We start from the raw sequence: 18766 nt of genomic DNA on the forward strand, positions 1-18766 counted from the left end.
CACTCCCAGGGCACCAAGAGGCACATGACTTGGGGGGCTCCGAGGTCACAGTGTGGGGCAATCAGGGCTCAGCTCCACCACAAACCTGACCACCACAGGGGGTAGCCAGCAGCCAGAAGTCCCAGCGCCTATGTGAGTGCACAGAACTCACAGGCACACCCCGCCCACAGCCCCACACCCACAGGCGCACAACCCACCCACAGGCACAACCCACCCACAGGCACACCCACAGCCACACACCCACAGGCGCACCCCACACACAAATGCATCCGTGGGCATTGGAGAAGCTGCTGGTGTCACACAACAGCCAAGCGCCCGTCTCACACCATGGCTTCCCACCACCCTGCTCGGTGTTTCGGGGGCCACGGCTGGGCATGAGGGTGGGAGTGTGCCACGGCGCCGTGCCCATCAGCACCAAGGGCCCCACGGCCCTTCCCTGTCCTTCCCCTCTGTCCCCTCTGTCCGTCCCCTCTGTCCTACTCGTCCTTCCTGTCCGTCCCCTCTGTCCTCCCCCCGCCGCCCTGGTGCCCAACAGACGCGGGATGTCCCGGATGGGGCCTGCGGCGCACGCGCGGCAGCCGCGGGGGGCGTGGCCACCAGCGGGCGTCGAGTCGCGCTGAAGGCCGGAAGCACGTGCTCGCCTCTCGCCCGCCGAGTGCGCGCGCAGCCACCCGGGGGCGTGGCCTCCGCCGGAGGGGCGGGGCGGCGGGCGGTTGGGCCTGGGGCGGGGCGGCGGGTAACGGAGGGGCGTGGCCTCGCCGGGGCGGGGTGGGGTTACCGTTGCGGAGGCGGGGCGGCGCAGGCGCGCTGCGCGGCCCCCAGCGGTTTCCGCCCCCAACGGCGCGCCCCGCGGTGGCCGGCGCTGCGTCCGGCGTCCGCTCGGGCCGGGTGGCCGCTGCCCCGCCCGCGTCCCGCGTCCCGCGTCGGCCGCCCGCGCCCCGCGCCCCGCCGCCGTTGGGCCGCGCCGCGCCGCCATGTCGGGCCCCGGGCCGCGGGAGCAGCCGCCGCCTGAGGCGGGCGCGGCGGGCGGCGACGCGGGCCCCGAGGGCGCGGGCGGCGGGGACGCGGCGCTGGGCGAGCCGGGGCTGAGCTTCACCACCACGGACCTGAGCCTGGTGGAGATGACGGAGATCGAGTACACGCAGCTGCAGCACATCCTCTACTCGCACATGGAGGCGGCCGACGGCGAGCTCGAGGCGCGCCTCAGCTCGGCACTGCTGGCCGGGCCGGGCGCGGGCGCGGCGGGCGTGGGCGCGCTGGGCGCCGCGCCGCCCGTCTACCCGGTGCTCTGCCCGCCCGCGCTGGCGGCCGACGCGCCCTGCCTGGGCCACATCGACTTCCAGGAGCTGCGCATGATGCTGCTGAGCGAGGCGGGCGCGGCCGACAAGACGCCGGGCGGCGCGGACGCGGCGGGCGCGGGGGCGCGGGCGCGGCCCGACGGTGCCAAGGAGGGCCCCGAGGGCGCGCCCGAGGCGCGGGCCAAGCCGGCCGTGCGCGTCCGCCTGGAGGACCGCTTCAACAGCATGCCGGCCGAGCCGCCGCCGCCGCCGCCGCCGCCCGCCCCGCGCGGCCCCGAGCCCGCCGAGCAGCCGGGCGTGGCGCTCAACAAGTGCGTCGGGGGGTCGGGGCGCCCGGCGGGGCCCGGGGGCGAGGCCCGCCGCCTCACGGGGCCCGGGCCTCCTGTGTCTGGCAGTTTGGTGACTCTGATCCGGCATCCGTCCGACCTGATGAATGCTCCTCTCCATCAGCACAACAAGTGCACGGCGCTGGTGAAAAACAAGACGGCGGCCGCCACGACGGCGCTGCAGTTCACCTACCCGCTCTTCAGCGGCGGCGCCTGCTCGGCCGCGGGCAGCTCCGGCCTGACGCAAACGCAGGTAGCGGCCGCCCGCGGGCTGGGGAGCGGCCCCGGGTGCGGGGCGTGCGCTGAGCGGCTGTCGGTCTCCCGCAGAGTTCGGGGAGCTCCTGCTCGGCCGTGGAGGCCGCCAAGCACCAGGACCTTGGGCTGCCGCGCGCCTTCTCTTTCTGTTACCAGCAGGAGATCGAGTCCACCAAGCAGGCGCTGGGCAGCAGGAGCAAAGCCTTGCCCGAGCAGGTTTGGATCAAAGTGGGAGGTAAGCGATGACTGACGTGTGCGGGGCCCTGAGGTCCCCGAGGGCGGAGGCGCAAGGCTGAGCATGGCAGGGAGTGCAGGGAGGCGGCCTCAGGAAGAGGTGGTGGAGAAGTCAGTCGGGGTGCTGCCTGCAGGCAGGCTGGGGATGGGAGCAAGAGCCAGAGGCCCCATGTGAAGAAGGGAAACCCTTGACCTGGCAAGTTTGTAGGAAAAAAATAAAAACAAACTCCAGCTACCCAGTAAAGCAGCCCAGCTTGTGCTGCGCGGTGGTTGCAGACCGGAGCCAGCTGGGTGGGCGGTGGCATGTGTGGCTGCCCCCATGTCGCTGTGTGACTGCTTCTCGTTACACGTGGCACATGCTGCCAGTCTTGCTGTGAGCGTTCCTAAGGGCTGGAGGAGAGGGGTAAAGCCAGCTCCTCAAGCCATGGGTAGGCTAGCCGGTCATCCCATGCCAGAGAACACTGGAGGACAGGTTTTGTGTGGGGCGTGGGAGTGCCCCTGCTCGGACACCGTTGTGCTTGGCAGAGGGAAACTGGCAGGTTCTGTGACGTGCACAACGTGGCGTGGTGCACAAGTGGTGTGGCACACAGCATGGTGTGGCGCACAGCATGGCATGTTACATAGTATGGCATAGTGTGTGGCATTTGCACAGCGTGGCATGGCGCACAGCGTGGCATGTTGCAGTGTGGCGTGGTGCACAGCGTGGTGTGGCGCTCAGTGTGGCGTGCACAGCGTGTTGCACAGAATGGCATGCACAGTGTGGCGTGGCGCACAGTGTGGCCTTGTGCATGACATTTGCACAGTGTGGCGTGGCGCACAGTGTGGCATGTTACACGGCGTGGTGCACAGCATGGCGTGGTGCACAGTGTGGCATGTTGCACGGCGTGGTGCACAGCGTGGCGTGGCGCACAGTGTGGCATGTTGCACGGCGTGGTGCACAGTGTGGCGTGGTGCACAGTGTGGCGTGGTGCACAGTGTGGCGTGGCGCACAGTGTGGCGTGGTGCACAGTGTGGCGTGGCGCACAGTGTGGCATGTTGCACGGCGTGGTGCACAGTGTGGCGTGGTGCACAGTGTGGCATGTTGCACGGCGTGGTGCACAGCGTGGTGTGGCACACAGTGTGGCGCACAGCCTGGCATGATGCACGGCGTGGCGCACAGTGTGGCGTGGCGCACAGCATGGCATGTTGCACAGCATGGCATGGTACGTGATGTGGCACACAGTGTGGCATGGTGTGCACAGCGTGGCCTGTTGCACAGCGTGGCCCACAGTGTGGCATGGCCCACAGCATGGTGCAGTGCACAGCGTGGTGTGCTACACAGTTTGGTATGATAACAGTGGTGCATAGTGTGGTGCGGGGCAGTGTGACGTGGGTATGCAGTGTGGTGTGGTGTGGTATGTGGCCTCCAGGCTGTCTGCCACTGACTGTCCTTGTTGTGGACAGAGTGGCCTGCTGGGAGAGGATCTTGGTCTCCTGTGAATGTCGGCCAGAAGGCCAGTTGGTGCGTCAGACCCTCTGAGGAGGGTCTTAACCGGGCAAGGGGGGAACTGGCCCTTCCTGTTTTCTCTGTTCATGGAGGACATCTGTTGATGAGCTCGGGGCTTCTGACACGATGCATAGGCTGCCTAGTGCTGGGGAGGGGGATTCTCCCTGTACCTGGTGGGGTGGGCCAGGCAGTGCTGTTCCTGGGCTCCCCCACTTCCGTGCTGTGGTGTGTCGCGCTGAAACGGGCAGCTGGTTAGGAATACCAAGTTGAAATACTGCTCTTTCCTTGTTTCGCAAAGAAGAAGCGCTATGTAAACAAGCAATCAATAAGAGGAATCGAAGTCGGATGCGGCAGCTGGACACGAACATGGAACGAAGAGCCCTTGGCGAGATTCAGAATGTGGGCGAGGGCGCCCCGGCCGCGCAGGGTGTCTGGCAGGCCTCAGAGTCCTCTCAGTCCACGCTGGGCGAGCAGGCCCCGAGCGGGCCCCCGGGAGGAAGGTCTCAGCGGCGGGAGAGACACAATCGCATGGAGAGGGACAGGAGGTAACGCTCGCGGGGTCAGGTCTCCCGGCAGCCCTGAGCTGCTGCTGAGAAGGGAGGAGCAGGGAGCCGGGCTGCCTTGCTGGGCAGGGCCCCAGGCCGCTCTGGGTTCACTGATGGGCTGGGATGCCTGTGACTGACCGCAGAGAAAGGTCCCAGAGCCCAGTCTGCAGAGGGAGGTGCATGGGCAGTGGGCCTGGGGGAGAACCGGCCAGGTGCCCGGAAGCCTGTCCCATCTCCCATGGCCAGTAGTGTTGTGTTAGGGTGCAGGGGGTGCTGCCAGTCAGGGAGGCTCATGGGAGACCCAGTGCCTGGGGACTGTGGGCAGTGTAGGGTATGACCCCTGTGGTCTGCATCCTGGGAGCCTCCTCCAGCCCCCTGAGCTCGGGGTGCCAGGAGCCAGTGCTGGGCCAGTCTCGAAGCAGCCTGCACGGCCAGTGGCCGCAGGGGCAGGCCTGTTGGTGTTTGTGTTGCTTCTTTGAGAAGTGCTGGGAAAGCAGGGGTTCCAGGTGCTCTGTGAAGTGCTTTGTGTCAGGATTTTATTTGCCGTTCTCTGCAAGTTCATGGTCACGCAGCATTTACCTTCGTCCGTCCCCAGGACTCTGTCCATTTCCTGTGTCACTAGGGCAGTCAAACACCAACTTAAATGTGCAACTTTGAAACTGCAGTGGTGTCTACATTTTTTTTCTTCTTTTACATTTATTTATTTGTACTGGAAAGGCAGAGAGAGAGAAGGATCTTCATGCTCTGATTGACTCCTCAAATAGCTGCAAAGGCTGGAGCTGGGCTGGTCTGAAGCCAGGAGCCCAGAGCTTTTTCTGGGTCTCCCACATGGGTATAGGGTCCCCAGGCCTTGGGCCGTCCTCCGCTGCTCTCCCAGGCCATCAGCAGAGAGCTGGATGGGAAGTGGAGCAGCTGGAACTTGAACCGGCACCCATGTGGGTTGCTGGCACCACTGGCAGAGGCTCCATGCTGGTCCAAGTAGTTTATATATTTTTTGTTTTTGTCTGAGTCATAAGATTGTGTGTATTTATGGGGCCCATGTAGTTGTTTACTGCATCTCCTGAGGCGCTAACGGTGAACTAAGCCAGCTTGTTTGTTGTTGGGTCAATAAAGCTGTGTTCACAAACTGACTGGAGCACTTCCTGACGTTCATGTATTCCCTGCTGGGGAGCAGCCCTGGGCTCCTATGGATGGCGCGGAGTGTGACCAGGCTGGTCCGGAGTGTGTTGTGCGTTCGTCAGCGGGGGCGGGCCAGTGGCCTGTCATTTGGTGCTGGAAGCTGGTGCCCGCAGGACTGTGGCCCACTGCAGCCTGGATTGCAGGGCCGGGCTGGGTTCTGGTCCAGCTTCCTGCAGATGTGCCTCAGGTGCGTGGCCCGCTGCCCGGATGTGGAGCTGTTGGCCCAGCCTGGCCATGGGGGCATTTGGGAGACTGAATCAGCTGAGGAAACTCCTCGCTCTGTCTCTCTCCTTTTTCAAGTAAAATGAAAACAAACTTTTAAACCTTATCTTTAAAGGCCCTGTAGTTGCACATCCACAGGTGTGGAGATGAGCTGCTAGTTTAGTTATGACTTTATTGAGTGTAGTATGAACACTTTCAGTGTGAAAGTGAGAGCCACATTGTGGTTGAGCTGTGTCCACGTGTGAGTTGGTGGTGGTCGGTGTTGGGTCCGGCACAGCGCCGGGCCCCTGGAGAGCCGACCCCGAGTCAGCGGGTGAAGGGCTGCCGGGGCAGAGAGCACACGTGCTGTGCTTCCAGCTTAGCTTCCGATCTGAAGCTGGGCGTCTGCGTGGCCGATGACCCGGCCCAGTGCTTTTTGGGCAGTGGGAGGCTGCCGCACACACCGCCGTCCCCCTGGGAGGCCCTGGCTGGGAGTGAGCTGGCTGGCCCGGCCTCTGGAGTGACCCCTTTGGCTTTGGACTGCAGGCGCAGAATCCGGATTTGCTGTGACGAGTTGAATCTCTTGGTTCCGTTTTGCAACGCCGAGACAGACAAGGCGACGACACTTCAGTGGACCACGGCGTTCCTGAAGTACATCCAGGAAAGACACGGGGATTCTCTCAAGAAGGTCAGTGCCTGGTCAGGCTGTGGCCCTTCAGCCTCGATGTGTCTCCTGGTGTCTGGTACCGACCCATGTGTGAGCGCTCTGCTCATGGGGCAGGCCGCAGGTCAGGTCACAGTGGCAGTGTAGGCAGCACAGGAGCGGCTGCCGTGTGCCGGGGCCTGGAGGGCTTGTGCCGTCCAGTCGTTGTCCTCAGATAAGCCCCAGGAGAGCTGATGAGCCTCTGCCCGGGGCTCTGGGCTCTGGGCTTGAAACTGTGGCCCTGCGGGAAGGGGCACGGCAGTAGCGGCGTCCACCTTGGAGACCTCTAGTCCCAGGTGCCAGCCTCGGTTGCTGGGGCCAGCAGCCATGTTCCTCCAGGAATGCTTGTGCCCTCGGGAGGGGCCCCGCACTGTCCTGGATCTGTGGCTTGGCCAAACCCTCAGATGACACCGCAGAGGGAGCACAGTGGACGGGGTGGGGGGCCCAGTGTGCCCGGGCCCCCGCGCCTAGTGCCAGGCTGCTTGAGCTGGGCTCTGCGTCTGTCTTGGGCTTCTCATGCTGTGCCATGTAGTGTCCTTTCTCAGGTCCTTCCTGGTGTGTCGAGCCCGACCGAGCCGTGTTTGTTGTACCTGGAGCATTTTTGGTCATTTGTGATGCAGTCATTGTGTGTTGGAGGTGGTGGCCGGTTCTACTGTAATAAAGATTTTATATTTTAAAAGATGGTTTTATGTGATTCATTCAAATGTGACTATGGTGTTTATAATCTTTGGAGTAAAAGCCCTTTTCCTGTCGTTCAACAAATGATTTAATTAGCTGGGAATGATACATTGTCTGGGTTGGACATCAGGCCGGTCAGAAACAGGCGGACATGGCCACCGGCTGCCTGCCGGGACCAGGGACACACAAGCCAGAGCCTTTCCTGGGCGACTTTTCTTACATCTGCTCTTCAGGTGTAGTCCATGAGGGTTTGAGGTGCCTTTTCTGGATTATTCTAGTTTATGTTTTGCTCAGCCACGCACATGTCCAAGAGCCTAGGCAGGAGGTCCTGCAGGGTCCTCAGCTGAGCTTGTCTGGGCCGGGTGTCTGTGAGGCCCAGGTGATGGGCAGGAACTTGGGGACAGTGCCTCACTGCGTCTGGGACTGGCAAGGCGTGGCGCTGCAGGCTGGAGGGTAGTTGGGAAGAACGGGCCCCTGAGGTGCATTTTAGAGCCTCTGTCCCACTCGCTGCTGTGGGGAAGTGAGCCTCGCCCAGGGCAGCTTGGCTGTGTGGATGTTGAGAGGGGGTGGGAGGGCACGGGCTGGGCAGTCAGCATCGTGCGTGGTGTACTTGGTGGCTGTACCCAGGGCCGGCAGGTGGAGGTCACATCGTGTTCCTAGGTGAGCGTGAGGCCGGGGCCAGTGCACGAATCAGATGGCACTGACCACGCGCAAGCTCAGTGACAGACGTGACTCAGTGTTTCGGCCCACGTGTTCCGCGTGCTGCCGTGGTGTGCCCAGGCCCCAGGAGGCTGAGGACAGCTGGGTCATCTTGTGCCTGGTCCCTGGTGAGGTTCCCTGAGCATATCGTAAAGGTGCCTTGGCACGTTACCCCTGGAGCCACACAGCTGGCCCGTGTCCTGTGCTGGCTAAGGCTCTGCCACCCGGAGCCCGAGGTGCTGCCTGGGCCTTGGTGGTAGAGGGGTGGGGCTGTTGGGCCGCAGGATTTTGGTTTTTTGCTGTAATTTCAAGCCTGGAGAGGCAGTGCCAGAGTAGACCCCTGATGGGTCAGCCGTGCTCCTCTTGTTGCCCCACACATGCCTGGGTCCCTTGCCAGGTTCACACGCACTGTGCTCCTTCCTCACCCAGGTGCCAGAACTCGGCCTCCTAGGACCAGGGGCACCACCGATGGGCCCCGAGTCTAGCGGCGCAGTCAGGACGTGGGTCCGCACTCAGTCCTGCCTCTGATTTCTGGCTCATGTTTAGTTCTACTCTGTGTCCAGCAGGGAACCTGCTCCCCAGTCACTGGGCATGTCCAGCTGTGGTAGACGCTGTAGTCAGGCTCTTGTGCCTGCACAGCCTGCGTACTGGTGCCCACTCTCCGTGCCCTGTCACCGAGGCTTGGCACCCTGCCGTGTTACCCTGTGCTGTAGTCCTCATGTGGTCCCACAGATGCTGCTTCCCTCTGCCTGTGTGAGATGCTGCACATGCCCTGCCCCAGCCTCCCCGGTGCCCCCTGCTGGCTGCCACTCACAGGGCATGCTGTGACCCCCAGTCCAGTGGCCAAGGGGCCACCCCAGGTATAAACCCCGCTTCACTGTCCAGACAGCAGAACCTGCAGCCTTCTAGGTGGGAGGGTGAGGCACAGAGTGACCAGGCCTTCCCCAAGAGCTGGTTCTCCCGAGCACCCATGTGACAGACTGCGGGACCCCATCTGTGCCACATAAGAAACTAGGGGGATCCCCAACCCCTGTGCCCTGTAGCCAGCACTACTGCAAAAGGAACTGAGCATGAAGAAGAGGAGGTAGGCTGTGCTGGTTGAGCCTGTGTATCTGCACTGGGGGGGATGTGGCAAGTGCGCCAGCTGGCATACATGTGTCGGGACCCTCTGCATAGCACGGCTCCTATGAAGGGGTGCACACGGGGCCGGTGAGCCTCCTTGCTCAGGCTTCCAGATGGCAGAGGGCAGTGGGCATGGAAGCAGGAGCCACAGGCTGGGCAGTGCCTGTGGAAACGCCATGCGGCGAGGTCTTGTCTGTGTGGGAGCAGGCAGCTGCACCCTGCAGAAGAGTGTGAGCTGCACCCTGCAGAGGAGTGTGAGCTGTGCTGGGTCCTGTCTTGAAAGCAGAGTCTTGTGAAAAGAACGCATCTTCTTTGTGTTCCTGAGTCGCCCCTTCCTGCCCTCGGCCGTCCTGCACTCCTCGGGTGCCGTGGGTCCCTGTCGCTGGGAGGACATGGATCCCTGGCCCTCCTGGGCTTCTTGTGCTGCCAGCTTGGGTGGAGTTGGGGCGGAAGTCCTGTTCCACCTTATTATCTTAGAACCCTGTGTCTGTTGCTTCTTTCTGAAGTTGTATTTTTGACGGATTTGCTGAGAGTTTACGTCCTTCACTTTGAGTCTGTTGCTTTTTTTTTTTTTTTTAAGATTTATTTATTTTATTACAAAGTCAGATATACACAGAGGAGGAGAGACAGAGAGGAAGATCTTGCGTCCGATGACTCACTCCCCAAGTGAGCCGCAACAGCCGGTGTGCAGATCCGAAGCTGGGAACCAGGAACCTCTTCTGGGTCTCTCATGCGGGTGCAAGCATCCCAATGCTTTGGGCCGTCCTCGACTGCTTTCCCAGGACACAAGCAGGGAGCTGGATGGGAAGTGGAGCTGCCGGGATTAGAACCGGCGCCCATATGGGACCCCGGGGCGTTCAAGGCGAGGACTTTAGCCACTAGGCCACACCGCCGGCCCGAGTCTGTTGCTTTCTAATCATTAAAGCATATATTGATGTCCGCTGTCTTGGAGAAGGCAGCAGGTTAGGTGAAGTGCTCCATCTCAGTGCTCTCTGCCCTTTGCAGTGGGCAAAGATGTGTAGGAAAGCAGCTTGCAGGGCAGGTGTCAGCGGTTGGGACCCTCATGTCTCCTGGCTCCTGGCTCCAGCTTCCAGTCAGGGCTGGAGAGGCGGTCATGATGACTGCAGCCACCCACATGGGAGGCTGAGGGAGGTCTCCAGGGGGCCACCAGCACATGGGGCCTTTGTGCACACTCCCTCTTCAGAAATTATCAGAGGGGAGAAGAAGCAGAGTTCATGTTGGGACTCTGCCGGTCCCCGACTGGGCTGTGTCTGGAGGTGTGCCTGCCTCAGGTGGCGAGGGACTCCCGCCTTGCCCAGCCTTTGTGTTCACCTGTCACGTCTCCCGTCCGAGTCCCGCAGGCTGTCTCCCCTGACGTTGTCTGGCAGGGCGCCATCTTGCAGAGCTTTGTCAGCCACATTCTGCCTTGCACGTTTCCTCGCGAGCCTTGGCGGCCGTGCCCAGTGTGCCCTTTAGTCCTCGCCGTGAAACAGACTGTGTAGCTTCTAAATAGCTTCTTGCCCTGCCAATCTGTTCTGTAATTACCACAGTTTTTCTTACTAAGGAATACAGTTTGTATCATTGCTATTGTTTTCATGGTTACAAATCCAGTGTGAATATTCTGTTGACCAGATGTCATCCCAAGATGTTTTGGTAAATTGTAAAAATCCCTTGAAAACCGCCTATTTTGTGTGTGGTTGTTGGACATAAATGCTGGGAGAGGGCAGTGACGGTACGTGGCCTTGGTCTTGGCCCGCTGCCTGCCCGCTCTGCAGCCGCGCCCTGGCACATGGTGGTTTGGAAAATCAGGTGCTTTTGACATCTGAGGAATGATGGCTTCATTCTGGGGTTTAGTTATTCTCAAAGGAAAGCTGAACCTCACCAAATGACAGAGACAGGTATCAGGACACAGGACGCTGGTGAACTGGCCATCTTCAGCTGTCTTGTAGAACCTTTTGAAGTTTCGGGAGAAGACTGGAGATGTGTTCTGAGTGCACATTGCCGGCAATGGCAGTTTGCTTTGGTCACAGTGGATGAGTGGGCTGTGTCCACTCTGAAGCTACGCCAAGGGCAGCGCAAGCCTAGAGTTAAATATCAGTAGAGGGGCCGGGGCCGTGGCGTAGAGTGTCAGGGCGCCACTGGCTGGTTGGAGGCCCGGCTGCTCTGTTTCCCATCCAGCTCCTGAAAGTGCCTGGGAAAGCAACGGCTGATAGCCCAATGCATGGGTCCCTTCACCCACAGGGAGACCTGGAAGAAGCTCCTGGCTTCCTACTGGCCCCAGTTGTGGCCATCTGGGGATTGAACCAGCACATGAAACATCTCTCTCTGCTATTAGCAACAATTAAAATGAAAATAAAAACAAAAGACCAACAAGGGACTTAAAATAAATAGACATTTCTCCAAGGAAGATCTACAAAGTGCCAAGAATCACAGGGGAGGATGCCAGCCAGCCACTGGGGCCACACCAAGGTGCCGCTGTGCAGTGTTGGTGGGATAACACGGTCCAGCCCGTGGAGAACTGGCAGGTGCTCAGAACTGAACTAGAATTACCGTGTGCCCTAGCAAATCGATTTCGGAGTATTGGAATGGACACTTGGACATGCATGTTCTTGGCAGTAACGTTCACGGTCGCTGAAGAAAGGAGCAGATGTGGGGTAGCATCCCACCGGCCACGGAAGGGAAGGAGGACGGACCCCCTGGAGGCCATCTTGCTGAGTGAAGTAAACAAATGCTGGACCGTCACCTTACACGAGGTGCCGGAAGCAGTCGAAATCATAGAAAGCATAAAGGACAAGCGACAGGATCTTGTATTTAGAAATACCTGAAAGTCCACTGAACAGCTGTTACAATTAACAAGTGGGGTTTGGTGTGGAAACTCAATTGGCTAATTCTCCACCTGCAAGCACCAGCCTCCTACATGGGCGCTGTTTCGTGTCCCGGCTGCTCCACTTCCCATCCAGCTCCCTGCTGTGACCTGGGAAAGCAGTGGAAGATGGTCTAAAGTTTTGGGTCCCCTGCACCCGTGTGGGAGACCTAGAAGCTCCTGGCTTCGGTTCGGCTCAGCTCTGGCTGTTGAGGCTGTTTGGGGAATGCTTTAGTGGATGGAAGATCTTTCTGACTCCTCTCTGTAAATCTGCCTTACCAATAAAAAACAAAAATTTTAAAGCAAGCTCATCCACAATAGCTAGCTCCCAAATACCCAGGAATCAGTCCAACGAAGGAAGGGGCTGACCTCTGCAATGAGAAGTGCAGGATCAGCGTTAGGGCATAGCAGATGAAGCCACTGTCTGCCATGCTGACACTGCACATGGGCGCCGGTTCAAGTCCCAGCTGCTCCACTTCCCATCCAGCTCCGTGTTGTGACCTGGGAAAGCATCAGAGGATGGCTCAAGTCCTGGGGATCCTGCGCCCGTATGGGAGATCCAGACAAAGCTCTTGGCTGCTGTCTGGCCCAGCCCCCTGGTGCTGTAGCTGCTCGGGGTGAGCCAGTGAATGGAAGGTGAATCTGGCTCTCCTCCCTCTTTCTATTTCTTTGTCTCTCCTCTCCTCTGTAATTCTGCCTTTCAATTTCCAAAACTAAACGTTAGAACTCTCCAGCTGTCGGCAACTCTCTTGGCTGTCTTGTCCCTAGGTGAGTGTTCGCACTGCTGGAAGCAAAGCAGCCAGTGACTGGTTGGCACTCTGGTGCACTCAGTGTACCAGAATAGTTGCTGCTGCTGCTGCTTTTTTTAAAGAAAAGTGGGGGAACTCTGGGCCAGGACACACTACCCCCAGGTAGGGTGGGCTGCAGATTGCCAAGGGAAAGGGTCTGGGGATGTATTGCAGTGGGAGCAGCTGAGAGCGTGTTTAACAGGAAAGAATGACTTCTGGGATCTCCCACAGACTGGGCCCCTGTACTCACAAGCAGGCAAGGGAGCTGAAATGGAGTGGTTTGGAGGGTGAAGCCAGAGGGCATGTCTGGGTCAGGCCTGCCCAGGTGTGAGGCCTGGGCTGGGCTAGGCCGTAGTACCTACCCGTGAGTGTAACAGCATGGGTGTGCTATGTCAGGCTAGGCAGCAGCACCCACCAAAACACGAGAGAATTGGCTCTGGGAGCAGATTCTGTAGGGGGATTGTTGGCCTGCCTCTGTGGGCTGCAATATCCACTGGTTATGTGGAGAGCTAGGGCAGTGATGGGCTAAGCTAGGCTGGACCATCAGAACTCACCAGTCAGGGACCCACCTGCCATTTGTGGGGGCTGGGAGCAGACCTGATAGGGGAACTAGCGGAACTCCTCTACTGGTCTGTAGCTTCCTCTGGAAAGCCCAGGGTCCAGGCCTTGGGGCTGGCCAGGCCAGGCCAGGCACAGTTGCAGCACACGACAGCTTTAGTGTGGGCCAGGTCTGGGGCCAGGCCGGGACAACATCCAGGACAGGATGTGGGCCACGCCCTGCTGGGCTGCAGCACCTGCCAGCAAGAGCTGAGACTGCAGGTGGGCCATGCCAGGCTGTGTTGCAGCAACCACCAGCACGTGTGAGACCCAGGGCTGGGAATGGGCGTGGTAGGGGGACTCTAGGGACTCCTCTGCTAGGCTGCAGCTTCCACTGGAGAATGTGAGAGCTGGGCTCTGGGCAGACCAGGTGGGCAAGGCCGTAGCACCCTCTGGTGAGTGCCAGGACTGGGGCCCAGCCATGTCAACCAGGGCACACACAAGATCCATTGCTGGGAGTGGGCATGGTAGGGGAACTACCCAGCTAGGCACAGCTGCTGGTGAGTCTGAGAGCTGAGGCTGGAAGCAGTCTAGACCAAGCTGGGTTGCAGCACCTATTGGCATATGTGTGAACTGTGCTGGGAGTGGGCCAGGTAGGATCAGTCGGCAATGCTTACTGGCATGAGTGAGAGCCAAGATAGGGTGCAGGCCAGGCCAGGTTGGGCCACAACAGCTGCCAGTTCACATGAGGGCTGGGCTAGGCTGCTGCACCTGCTGGCATGCATGAGAGCCAGAATGGGTACAGGTCAGCCAAGGAGACTTCAGGGGGCAAATGCCAGGATGGGATGCAAGTCACATCTGGCTGGACCACAGTACCTCCTCACAGGTGCAGAACCTGGAGCTGGCAGAATTGTGGGCACTCTCCGGTAGGCTGTACCTGTCGCAGGTGAACACAAGAACCAGGGCTGATACTGGGCCACAGCACCTCTCAGTCTGCGTAAGCTATGGAGTTGGGGACAGAACCAACCAGGCAGCTACACCCACTGGTATGCACATTCACTGGTTCAGGGGATGGACCAAACCTGACGCTGCACTGGCCAGCACATGTAAGAGTCAAGTTTGAGGTCACCCCAGGCAAGGTTTATTGGGGGATTCCTCAGCTGGACTGTTGGACTCAGACCCTGATCATAGGGAAAGTGACCTCCTGGGTTGCTGATGCCTGTGTCTGGGCAGCATGCCCAGATGCACACGAGAACATGAGGACCGCCAGGGGATACGGACTGCCTTGTCGGAGGATGGACGGTTCTCCTGGCCAAGCTTGCAGCAGCTGTCTGGATCTGTGGATGCACTTGGTCAGCCAGTAGACCTTGGAAGGATTTTCCCAACAAAACCGACGATGTCTCAGAGCTACCAAGCCACTCAGGTAATGCTCACAGTGCTCTGCCATGCCGGGGCGTCCGATGTGTCATCAAGGGACCACCCCATGCTGGGTGCTGATGGTGTGGGACAGCAAGGAGTGGCCCTCTCCACCTCCCTTACAGACACAGGAGAAAAAAAGACGGAGGACCCAGTGCAGTAGCCTAGCAGCTAAAGTCCTTGCCTTGCATGCACCACAATCCCATATGGGTGCCAGTTCTAATCTAAGCGGCCCCACTTCCCATTCAGCTTCCTGCTTGTGGCCTGGGAAAGCAGTGGAGGATGGCCCAAAGCCTTGGGACCCTGTACCCGCATGGGAGACCTGGAGGAGGCTCCTGGCTCCTGACTTTGGATTGGCTCAGCACCAGCTGCTGTGGCCACTTGGAGAGTGAATTAGCAGATGGAAGATCTTCCTCTCTGTCTCTCCTCCTCTTTATATCTGACTTTCCAATAAAAATAAGTCTTTTTTTTTTAAAAAAAAGACAAACATGTGTCCACTCACCTTCCCCACCCTAATGAGGCCCACATGGGCATGTGTCCATCTCAACTATGTGTACAATATTAAGAATAAAAATAAAATTTAGAACTGTTACCAGTGAAGCGAAATTAAAGACATAGGTGAAATGGTACCTCTTGTTCTTGAACTGGAAGAATTCATGTTACTTGTATGTCTGATTTACCCAAAGCAGTTTACACATTCAGTGCAGTTCCACCAAAATACCAGTAACATTCTGTAGAGAAATCGATGAGCAAAACAAGCCTGTGTGGAGCCGCAGAAGACCCTGAGTAGCTGGAGTGGCCATGAGCAGAAAGAGGAAGCTGGGAGGCGCTGTTTAGCTGTGACGAACGGTACAGGACAAGCTGGCGTGACGCAGACAGGCCTAGGGAGCCGGAGAGGACCCCGCCATCTGGGCTGCAGCCAGCCGATGAAGGAGACGGCAAAGGGGAGTCTAGGATACGTGGTGCTGGGAAAGCAGGCTGTGTGTGTGCTAAAAAATCCGAGCTATCCCTTGCCAAGTGACAAACCAAGACAAAATGAAGACTGGAATGGTAAGACCCCAGTCGGCAGCCTCCCAGAGACGGTGAAGGGAGAACACCTTGGAACATTACTCTAGGCCAGGTAAGACCCCAGAACACGTAGCAGGAGCAAAGACTGACCACTGAGGTACCGACCAGCTCAGAGTCTGCCCAGCCCCGGGCAGCAGAGGAGGGAAGGTAGACACCCACCGCAGGCCTCAGAAGTCTGTCTACCTACAGACAGCTCAGTGGCCACGAGCAGACAATAGTCCTGTGGCCTAGCAGTGGGTGAAGGAGTGAAGACATGTCTCCAAAGAGGACATATATGTGGCAGCAGGTCTGACCAAGTACTGCCCTCAGCACACCAGAGGGACAGAGCTCAGGGAGAGCCAGAGAGGACAGCCGATGCTGGTGAGAGTGTGAAAGCGGAGAAGGGGCCCGCTGTCTGCTGGGGGCCTGTCAGTGATCATGCCCTTGTGGGACACTGTGCTTGCCGAGACTGCCCACGAGAAAGGCCACACGTGACCCAGCAGTTCCCTGGGCAGACACTTGGAAGAGGCCGAAGGGACGTTAGTCACAGCCAGGTGCCTGTAGGAGGGAAGGCCTTCAGGGATGGACCCTGAGGACGTGGTGGGGCGTTCGGCACTCCTGCCCCCGTGTGGAAGGGCCCAGGGCGGAGTCCTGGCTCTGCTTCAAGCCAGCGTCCTGCTGAGGCATCCCGGGGGCCGCAGGGAGTGATGCATGGGGTAAGGTGTCCGAGGGAAGCAGCAGGTGGAGGCTCGTTCCGCATGCACGCGGACCCAGAAAGGCCAGAGCCTGCAGGTGTGTGGGGGCGGGAGGGGTACAGGAGGAGGAGCTTCTTGAACCTGTTTTTAAAAATGAAGAGATTTCATGAACTTCAAAGATGCACAGCTTTTTATTTTTATTGGAAGGCAGATCAGATTTACAGAGAAGGAGAGAAGGTTTTTCATCCACTGGTTCACTTCCAAGTGGCTATAACATTCGGAACTGAGCTGATCCGGAGCCAGGAGCTTCCTCCGGGTCTCCCACGTGGGGGCAGGGGCCCAAGGCTTTGGCCATCCTCTGCTTTCCCAGGCCGCAGCTGGGAGCTGGATGGGACATGCAGCTGCCAGGACACAATCTGATGCCCATATGGGATTCTGGCGCCGCCCAACGGGGAAGAATTAGTAAAACTTCCACTAGGCTGAGATGCACTTCTAAGAACATGAAGGCACCTCCCTCCCTCCTAGGGCCATTTCAAAATAACAGGAAAGATTTTGAATATTTAAAACAAACTGAATGTGTGAGGTTATAGATACACCCATTGCTCTGATTGTATTGTAACCTGCATTGTGGAGTCAGTCTGCCTCTAAATAAGTTCAAGTGGGGCCCGGCGGCGTGACCTAGCGGCTAAAGTCCTTGCCTTGAACGTGCTGGGATCCCTTATGGGCGCCGGTTCTAATCCCGGCAGCTCCACTTCCCATCCAACTCTCTGCTTGTGACCTGGGAAAGCAGTCGAGGACGGCCCAGAGCTTTGGGACCCTGCAACCGCATGGGAGACCCGGAAGAGGTTCCAGATTCCTGGCTTCGGATCGGCGCAGCACCGGCCGTTGCGGCTCACTTGGGGAGTGAATCATCGGACGGAAGATCTTCCTCTCTATCTCTCCTCCTCTCTGTATATCTGGCTTTCCAATAACAATAAATCTTTAAAAAAAAATAAGTTCAAGTGGGGGCCCCCACCTGCCTTGCCACGCCCCACCAGGGTGCCTGTTCATGTCCAAGGTGCCCCATTTCTGCCCAGGTCCCTGCATTGCCCCAGGGAGGATGGGAAGACGGGGGTGGGGGTGTGGGGGTGGGGCCTGTGTGTGGCTCCTGGCTTCTGCCTGGCCCAGCGTTCCCCTTGGGGCTATCTGGGGGTGAACTACAGATTGCAGATTGGCCATCTCTCCCCTACCCATCTCTGTAACTCAAACAAATCTCAATAAAAGTAGAGTTGTTGATCGAACGAAACGTTGTCCGGTGTCATGGTGGTTGACGTGGGGGAGTGATAATGCTGAGCCGTACATGGGCAAGGTTTTACTGCAGTTCAGACAGAAACCTGAAGGATGGACTGCTGTTCTTGAAAGTGTTTACAGTTGGCACACACCCAGGCCCACCCTGTCGCAAAGAGAAAGTGAAGCAGGCTGGGGACAGCCCCTTGTGGTGGCCGGCCCCCCTCCCCGTTGGCCCTCTCCACAAACACACTGTCCTGGGCTGGCACACTGGACCCCGTCCCCACTTTCATTCTGTGGCATGTATTCAGAAGTGGGAGACTGGCCCGAGGTGGGCATGTCCATGGCAGCCCTCTGCTTCCTTTCCCGAGGCCTTGAGGTGACTTGCTGTGTTCGTGTTTGTTAGCAGGCACAGGGCAGACCTGTGTAGCAGCAGCTCTTCCAAGCCCTGGTGACCCCCTGACCATATGCTGGGGGGCAGGGGCTGCCCAGTGGGTAGTGTCGCCACTGACCTGGAAGCTCAAAAATGGTTCAAGTGGCACAGTGTGTGTATATTTTAACACAATTTAAAAATGGCTGTAAACGGTGTGACAGCTGTTGAGAAGTTTGGATCCCTGTCACATGCCTGTCCCTCCCCTCGCCCCTGGGTGACGGGAGCTGAGTGAGGCTGCAAGCCCTGCTCGGTCCCATAGCCTTGTGCCCTAACCCTAACGATCGCTTCTTGACTCTAGGAATTTGAGAGCGTGTTTTGCGGTAAAACTGGCAGAAGGCTAAAGCTGACCAGACCCGACTCCTTGATGGCCTGTCCAGCACAGGGAAGCCTACAGAGCAGCCCCTCAATGGAGATCAAGTGACGGACTGAGCAGGACCCCTGGGACAGGAGCAGCCTCGGCCTGTGACCCCGAGGGGGCCCGGGATCCTGGAGCTGACCGGCTAACTCAAGGGGGGCTGACCCAGGTGAGGGACTCCTGTCGGGGCTGGTGGTGCGCAGTGTGTCACCTAGCACCCAGCACTGGTCCATCCATGTCCTCTGAGACCTTTCGGGGTGACGACATCTTGACAATTAGTAAGTAATTTTTCAATTATCTGTCTGATTCCATCATGTTTTCTCAACATGATAACTTTGAAAATGAACATCCTTTGTAATTTCTTTAGTCTTAAAAGATACACTGCTTTTTACTTACTTTGTTTACATTTAAAAAATGCCCCTTTAACGAGCAGAACAAGTTAAATTGTTCTTAAATAGGAGTTCAGAAATCTTATTTCAGTTGCGTCCCTTCCTCCCGTGTGCGGTGCCGTGCTGCGGGCACAGCGCTGCTTGAAAGCTTTGTGCTAAGACCTTCCCACTCCCTCAATGCTACTTTTCTCCAGAACAAATACTGTCTCGGTAGATTGCTCAAATGTGCATTTTCCTATTGAGAGTCATTA

The 18766-nt window shown here is 58.5% G+C and overlaps 2 protein-coding genes across 3 annotated transcripts; one reads left to right on the forward strand and one right to left on the reverse strand.

Moving 5' to 3' along the window:
- Positions 1 to 45: 45 nt before the first annotated feature.
- Positions 46 to 976, reverse strand: LOC131483018 (atherin-like). The gene is made up of 2 exons (XM_058679863.1): positions 538 to 976; positions 46 to 128 (listed from the first exon to the last, which is right to left on the reverse strand). Exons 1-2 carry the CDS (start codon positions 974 to 976, stop codon positions 46 to 48), a joined length of 522 nt encoding a protein of 173 aa, XP_058535846.1.
- Positions 850 to 18472, forward strand: TCFL5 (transcription factor like 5). Of its 2 annotated transcripts, none has more exons than XM_058679840.1 (6): positions 850 to 1609; positions 1694 to 1877; positions 1952 to 2114; positions 3901 to 4144; positions 6071 to 6212; positions 18070 to 18472. In XM_058679840.1, exons 1-6 carry the CDS (start codon positions 975 to 977, stop codon positions 18190 to 18192), a joined length of 1491 nt encoding a protein of 496 aa, XP_058535823.1. In that variant the 5' UTR covers positions 850 to 974; the 3' UTR covers positions 18193 to 18472. The 2 variants fall into 2 exon arrangements, with proteins under 2 accessions (XP_058535823.1, XP_058535822.1); XM_058679839.1 differs by having other exon boundaries at positions 851 to 1609; positions 3898 to 4144.
- The last annotated feature ends 294 nt before the right edge of the window (positions 18473 to 18766 follow it).

This window comes from Ochotona princeps, chromosome 22 (assembly GCF_030435755.1).
Source record: "Ochotona princeps isolate mOchPri1 chromosome 22, mOchPri1.hap1, whole genome shotgun sequence".
NCBI lineage: Eukaryota > Metazoa > Chordata > Mammalia > Lagomorpha > Ochotonidae > Ochotona > Ochotona princeps.